The sequence below is a fragment of the Oncorhynchus tshawytscha genome, linkage group LG31 (assembly GCF_018296145.1).
Source record: "Oncorhynchus tshawytscha isolate Ot180627B linkage group LG31, Otsh_v2.0, whole genome shotgun sequence".
NCBI classification, from domain to species: Eukaryota; Metazoa; Chordata; class Actinopteri; order Salmoniformes; family Salmonidae; genus Oncorhynchus; species Oncorhynchus tshawytscha.
In genome coordinates, this window is record NC_056459.1 from 18,746,588 (window position 1) to 18,754,035 (window position 7,448).

Genomic DNA, 7,448 nt, shown 5'->3' on the forward strand with positions numbered 1-7,448 from the left:
ACAATACCCCATAATGACAAAGAAAAAAACTGTTTAGACATTTTGCAGATTGATAAAAAAAAAAAACAGAAGTACCTTATTTACATAAGTAGTCAGACCCTTCGCTATGAGACTGGAAATTGAGCTCAGGTGCATCCTGTTTCCATTGACTATCCTTGAGATGTTTCTACAACTTGGAAGTCCACCTGTGGTAAATTCCATTGATTGGACATGATTTGGAAAGGCACACACCTGTCTATATAAGGTCCCACTGTTGACAGTGCATGTCAGAGCAAAAGCCAAGCCATGAGGTCAAAGGAATCGTCCGTTAGAGCTCCGAGACAGGATTGTGTCGAGGCACAGATCTGGGGATCTGCGTTTCCTCTTGATGAGGGTAAAACATTTGTATTTATTTTTTATTTTAGAATAAGGCTGTAACATAACAAAATGTGGAAAAAGTCAAGGGGTCTGAATACTTTCTGAATGTACTGTATATGTATTCATTTCTGACCAACAATAAAAACCTCAAAAATAAACATTCCTTTCATTGCACTTTGGTTACAAATAAAGTGAAATGAACACGACAGTTATACAAATTGTTTCATTCCGTTTTTTTTCTTCTAGCAGTTGTTTTGCTTCTGAAAGCAAATGCTAACAAATGAGCCTGTTTTATACAACAGGTTGTCTAGGTTTGTCAGAATATAGGCTTTGCTACAAAAACATGTTCAAATGAACAAACTCTCAAAACGCACACATACACAGTCATGACAGAGAATTCACTTGTGTGATCATGGAGAAACAGATTCCCTGTGCAGGTGTTAGCAGCGATTCCCTGTGCAGGTGTTAGCAGCATGACAGCCAGTGGGAGCTGACCATATTGCAGTGTCAGCCAGTCAGAGCTGACCATGTTGCAGTGTCAGTTAAGGCCAAGTGAAGAGACTGGATGTGCTGCTCAGTACATATACTGTGAACAGCTAAAATACATATTTGAAACGTGAACACGTTGTACACAGAATGTCCCATGATTTGATGGCTTGTGCCTTTATAACATCAGCAGCTATACGTAGTATCGTAAGAGTGTCCAGGAGAGAAAAGTAGAGTATCAAGTGTCTACGACGAGGACGTTGTAAGGTAGTGGAAAGGGGAGTAGTATGCATGGACATCAGAATAGTATGACATTCGACAACATGCCATTTAGTAAGGGGTTTCATTTTGTCCACCACGGTTTCTTAGAGTGACGAGGGTTGGTGAATAGGGGGACAGGGTGAGACAGATAGCGGATGGGTGTGGTCATCTATGTAGTGTTTTCAGGAGGAACGACCCTCTGGCGGGCAGTCTTGAGCCTCTGGCGTTGGGTTGGAGGAGAGGTATGCTTGCTCTTTGATTCGGACGGCTGGGTCTCTGTCTGTGGAGATCCGGTGTCGCCCAACATCTCACGCAGGAACTTGAACTTGGACAGAAAGAGCTGCCAGACAACATACCAACCTGAGGAGCCAAAAAGAACAAAAGTCCTCAATAGAAAGTGCACAGTGACCGTATATGAATCAAACAATTAATTTGTTGTAATTTATTTTTATATACACACTGAATAACAATATAAACACAACATGTAAAAAAGTGTTGGTACCATGTTTCATGAGCTGAAATAAATAATTCCACCAATGTTCCATATGCACAAAAAGCTTCTCAAATTGTGTGCACTAATTTGTTTACGGCACTGTTAGTGAGCATTTCTCCTATGCCAAGATAATCTATCCACCTGATAGGTGTGGCATATCAAGAAGCTGATTAAACAGCAGGATCATGACACAGGTGCACCTTGTGCTGGGGACAATAAAACATCACTAAAATGTGAAGTCCTGTCACACAACACAATGCCACAGATGTCTCAAGTCTGCAGGAATGTCCACGAGTGCGGTTGCCAGATCATTTAATTTCTCTACCATAAGCCACCTCCAACCTCATTTGAGAGTTTGACAGTACGTACAACTGGCCTCACAACCGCAGACCACGTGTTACCACACCAGCCCAGAACCTCCACACCCAGCTTCTTCACCTACAGGATCGTCTAAGACCAGCCACCCGGACATATGATGAAACTGTGGGTTGGCAAAACCGAAGGAGATGTGTCCCGCTGCATGAAGTAAATGGTGGTCACACCAGATACTGCCAAAAAATTATTCCCAGGCATGTGAAATCTATAGATTATGGCATAATTAATGTATTTCATTAACTGGATTTCTTTAGATGAACTGTAACTCAGTAAAATCTTACATTGTTGCATTTATATTTTTGTTCAGTGTATATACACAAGATAAAGTCCAAAACGTAACATCAAATAAGTCTGTTTTCCACACACAGGTATGCATAAATTAATGTAACTGGGCCTCAACAATTGATCATCACACTTTGTGATTATAGACAGATAGGGTTATTATTATAGGTAAAATTAGAGCTAAAATTAGATGTAGCCTACAAAGATATGATAATGAAACAGGAGACTGCCTGACTGGATGATGCTGCAAGACAATCCTGTCAAACACTGCTCAAGCACAAAAAGAGCGACTCAACTGATATGTATCAATTATTTAAACTGATCCAATTAATAACAGCTATGAGGGACAAACCTCTAATAACATGATGTCTTGAGAGATTATTCTTTGTATAGACAACTTTGATCTACCTACTCAACATTTTGAGAATGAAAAAGGTCAAGACAGTCACTACTCTTGCTGTCTCTGCCTGGCCGGTTCCCCTCTTTCCACTGGGATTCTCTGCCTCTAACCCTATTACAGGGGCTGAGTCACTGGCTTACTGGGGCTCTCTCATGCCGTCCCTGGAGGGGGTGCGTCACCTGAGTGGGTTGATTCACTGTTGTGGTCATCCTGTCTGGGTTGGCACCCCCCCCATTGGGTTGTGCCGTGGCGGAGATCTTTGTGGGCTATACTCAGCCTTGTCTCAGGATGGTAAGTTGGTGGTTGAAGATATCCCTCTAGTGGTGTGGGGGCTGTGCTTTGGCAAAGTGGGTGGCGTTATATCCTTCCTGTTTGGCCCTGTCCGGGGTGTCCTCGGATGGGGCCACAGTGTCTCCTGACCCCTCCTGTCTCAGCCTCCAGTATTTATGCTGCAGTAGTTTATGTGTCGGGGGCTGAGGTCAGTTTGTTATATCTGGAGTACTTCTCCTGTCCTATTCGGTGTCCTGTGTGAATCTAAGTGTGCGTTCTCTAATTCTCTCCTTCTCTCTTTCTTTCTCTCTCTCGGAGGACCTGAGCCCTAGGACCATGCCCCAGGACTACCTGACATGATGACTCCTTGCTGTCCCCAGTCCACCTGGCCATGCTGCTGTTCCAGTTTCAACTGACCTGAGCCCTAGGACCATGCCCCAGGACTACCTGACATGATGACTCCTTGCTGTCCCCAGTCCACCTGGCCATGCTGCTCCAGTTTCAACTTCCACCAGTTTCAACTGTTCTCCACCTGACTGAACATCTTGCTGCTGCAGAAGAGGACTCCAGCCTGGTTTCAACTAGGGAGTTTTTTCTGCCTACACCTGCATTGCTTGCTGTTTGGGGTTTTAGGCTGGGTTTCTGAGCCATGCTGGTCATTTATTTGAACTGGATATGAAACACCATGGCAAGCACTAAGTATAATCATGGCTGAATGCTACATAGCTAGCTTACTGTACCTAACAGCTAATACGTTTCACAGCTGTGTCCGAGTAATGTCATTTCACATTACATTCAAGAAAAACATTTCAGTTAAGTAAAAATATGTTACTTACCAAACACCATGAAGAGCAACGCACACACAAGGGTGGCCACAATAACCAGCACAGTTAGACCAACGCTTTGCCACATGTTGTCTTCTTGTCAGGGCTAACTAGCCAGCTAGCTTCTAGTTAGCGAAGGCGTTACAAAGTCAGTCGCTGACAGCTACGTAACTCCCCAATTCGCTTTACCGTTCAGTCCATTAACTCATTCACCAGACTGACACTGACAGACAGTTTACAACTATTGTTTACCACAGAAATAACGTTACAACATAATTCCTTGCTTCAACATTAGTGGAGAATAACGTCACCTAACTAGCTACTGCGGCGAAGAAAAATAAATCCCTCGTTGCTGAGTGATACGGGCTCGCCGCCTGCAAAAATGTCAACGTCGGTTTGCAGTGCCAAAATCATGGACGGATAAAATACCGTTCATATCTAGCTGCATTATTGCAACCTGAACGATTACATTTGGAAAAGAAAGTAGATATTACAAAATCGGTGGGGGAAATGAGCATGCGCAGTAGGCTTAAGAGACGCGTTGCATTTTGGGTACAATAGTCAATAGAGTTCGCCAGCTTTTAGTTCTAAAACCCGGAAATGATTTACCTCTGGTTCGTTCAATTGTTCCAATGTGAAAGTGAATGGGGAAAGAATAGGGTTTTGGGATAAACGCCGAAAATAAGGTCTGAGGTTAACACAAGCTTATGAGATCTATGAGATAATATCAAACATGACATTTATAAATTATGAAGCCTTTAAGTGCTTTTTTAAAATTACATTTATTTTATTTAACCTTTATTTAACTAGGCAAGTCAGTTAAAGAACAGATTCTTATTTACAATGACAGCCTAGGAACAGTGGGTTAACTGCCTTGTTCAGGGGAAAAACAACAGATTTTTACCTTGTCAGCTCAGGGATTCGATCTAGCAACCTTTCGGTTACTGACTATTATTTCTTCCAATCTAGTTAGACCTATATCCCCCCAAAAGTGACATATTTAGAGTGATTCACACAACTGGAGTACAATTTGTCAGATCAACAACGACAGATCAACAAGTCAAATCAACAACAAGCATCTGGATCCGTTTTTTCTGACATCTTCAACCAAGCTGGTGAAAGCTTTCACTACCATTGTGTTCAGGACACGTTGTGTTCAGGACACGTTTTCACAGCTCCCCGTCAAATGAAGCCCCGGGCTATTTTAGCCCCAGGCTAGCCTGGGCTAGTTTAGCCTGCATTCGCACAAGCGTTTATTAAGCCTGGACTAAGCTTTAGCCCCGGCTAAGGATTTAAGCTTGTATTCCAAAACCCTGAGCTAACGGACAAACATGCTACCAACATTCGTTCTCTGACACACGACCAATGTTATAAGCAATAAGACATTTATTAGCACATTATTTGCTCTTGCTTTTAGCCTAGCGTTTAGTTTCCAACAGTGATGGTTTGTTTGTATAAACCTCATCATTCTACACGTAGAACAATCCAGTTTCCCTGGATATTTTGGCACCGTGTTTCTGGGGCTAGCCCCAAAAAGTTTGTACTAGCCCAGGGCTAAGGTTGATGCTATCCCACTTTAGAATGTGCAAGAACACTTGCTTAGCCCCGGGCTTGGAGGCTCTTAGCCCTGGGATAAGGTGCAGTGTGAATGCGCAGTATTTGGATAGTCCCAAATTGTAACGTTTTTTTTGTGTCGAAGGAGAGGCGGACCAAAATGCAGCGTGGTTGAAGTTCATGTTTTTTAATAAGACAACAAAACATAATACAAAACAGCCCTATCTTGTGCAACAAACACAGAGACAGGAACAATCACCCACAAATCCCAACACCAAACAGGCTACCTAAATATGGTTCCCAATCAGAGACAATGACTAACACCTGCCTCTGATTGCGAACCATATCAGGCCAAACACAGAAACAGACAAACTAGACACACAACATAGAATGCCCACTCAGATCACACCCTGACCAACCAAAACATAGAAACATACAAAGCAAACTATGGTCAGGGTGTGTCACAAATAGATTATTTGTATGTAGTCAACTAAGTGCCAACAACATTTCAACTAACTATCCACTAGTATTTTTATCTTTTCTTTGGTGAATTTTTTACCATTAATTTAAATTAACTTTATTAATGTGAACATACCATACCTTTTCGATTCAAGGATCCACTTTGTTAAAAAATTGCAGGATGCTGTATATCATTTTGAGCCTGTGGGTTTTCTTTCATGTTCTTGAAGGAGGGTTTGTCCACTATTGTGTCAATGGTTTTGTCATCCAGGTTTTTAACCAAGAAGTTTGATATCCTGACAACTGCACCTCGTGTGTCCTGAAAGCAATTGTTGTTGTGTTGTTGTTTGATTAGTCTTACCAATATGCAATCCATTGTTTTGTGATCTGATCATTATGGAAATTAATTTACCTTGATCCCCCCCCCCGAGAACTAAGAAATACATATATTTAGGTTATTTCACAATGACACACTTATCATGTGCATTGAAGAGGCTATAGATGTGTTTGATCAATCAATTAAATCAATTGCATGCATGTTATTAAGCCCTTTTACATCAGCAGTTATCACAAAGTGATTTACAGTTACTTGACTTAGACCCCAAAGAGCAAGCAAAGCAGATGTGAAAACACAGTGGCCAGGACAAATGGAGATAACTGAAATGTTGTGTTATGATTACCATTCCCCAAAAGAAATTGAATAACAAATGTATCAAAGTCAGGTTCGCTCTCAAGGGCTTTCATGAAATTGTGGAGATGAAATAAGGACACTGCAACATCTTTTGGGTTCCTGGCTGTGTAGACCACCTGAAACAATTTACACAGTTAAAATACAGCCTTATCAATAGACATTTAATACAACAATAAAAACACAAATACAGTGGATTTTCACTCGTAAATACAGTGGATTTTCACTCACAAATAAAGTTGATTGATGTAAATTAACTTGTTTCTTAAAGAATTATTGTTAGCATGCAGGTTTTTTAAAATTATGTCTTTCTGAAGATGTTTTTCAAACATAATCTGTGTACAGTTTTATACATTTTACACTACAGAAATAGAATATACACTAAACTGTGTCATACCATGGATTTCACTGGCAGTTACCATTTTGCCTTCATTGCATGTGATCTCTCTCTCTCTTACCTTTCCCTTCTCTCTCAGTCCTTGAGGGAGTGAAGACAAATGCAAGTGAGACACAAAGGTCCTTGGTGATGGCATGTTGTTGTAGTCCACTTGTCTTATATTCTCCTCAAACCAAGGCACCAGTTATTGATTGTTCGTTACATCCCTCTCATTTGATCGCCATGATACAATAGAGACAAAATATTCTGTATCCATGTAGTTCCTGTGTTTTTTAAAGAAATATAATCTGGGCATTTGTGAGATTACGTTGCACATTCACAGTACAATCCCAAAATTCATGCAGAATTGAATATGTTTTGTAGTGTAGTCTACATTTCGCTCTGTAGTAAGCACTGTATAGTCCTATAACCTACACTATGTCAGATGCATGGTTTTACCTGACCGTGGGTAAGTAACAGCAAATATGTCATCATCATGTACTTCAAATGTCTCCAGAGACTCAAGGTGTTCAACTTGATGCACCCCTCTGATCAGGTTGATCCCCTTGTATGGTAAAAGCCCAAGGGCAGTCTTCTGAATCTTCTGTTCCTCTCCCATCCTT

General features: G+C 41.2%; 1 protein-coding gene across 1 annotated transcript; it reads right to left on the reverse strand.

Moving 5' to 3' along the window:
• Positions 1-240: 240 nt before the first annotated feature.
• LOC112229257 (small integral membrane protein 13) lies at positions 241-4,307 on the reverse strand. Its single transcript, XM_024395092.2, has 2 exons — positions 3,761-4,307; positions 241-1,464 (listed from the first exon to the last, which is right to left on the reverse strand). Exons 1-2 carry the CDS (start codon positions 3,834-3,836, stop codon positions 1,274-1,276), a joined length of 267 nt encoding a protein of 88 aa, XP_024250860.1. The 5' UTR covers positions 3,837-4,307; the 3' UTR covers positions 241-1,273.
• Between the last annotated feature and the right edge of the window lie 3,141 nt (positions 4,308-7,448).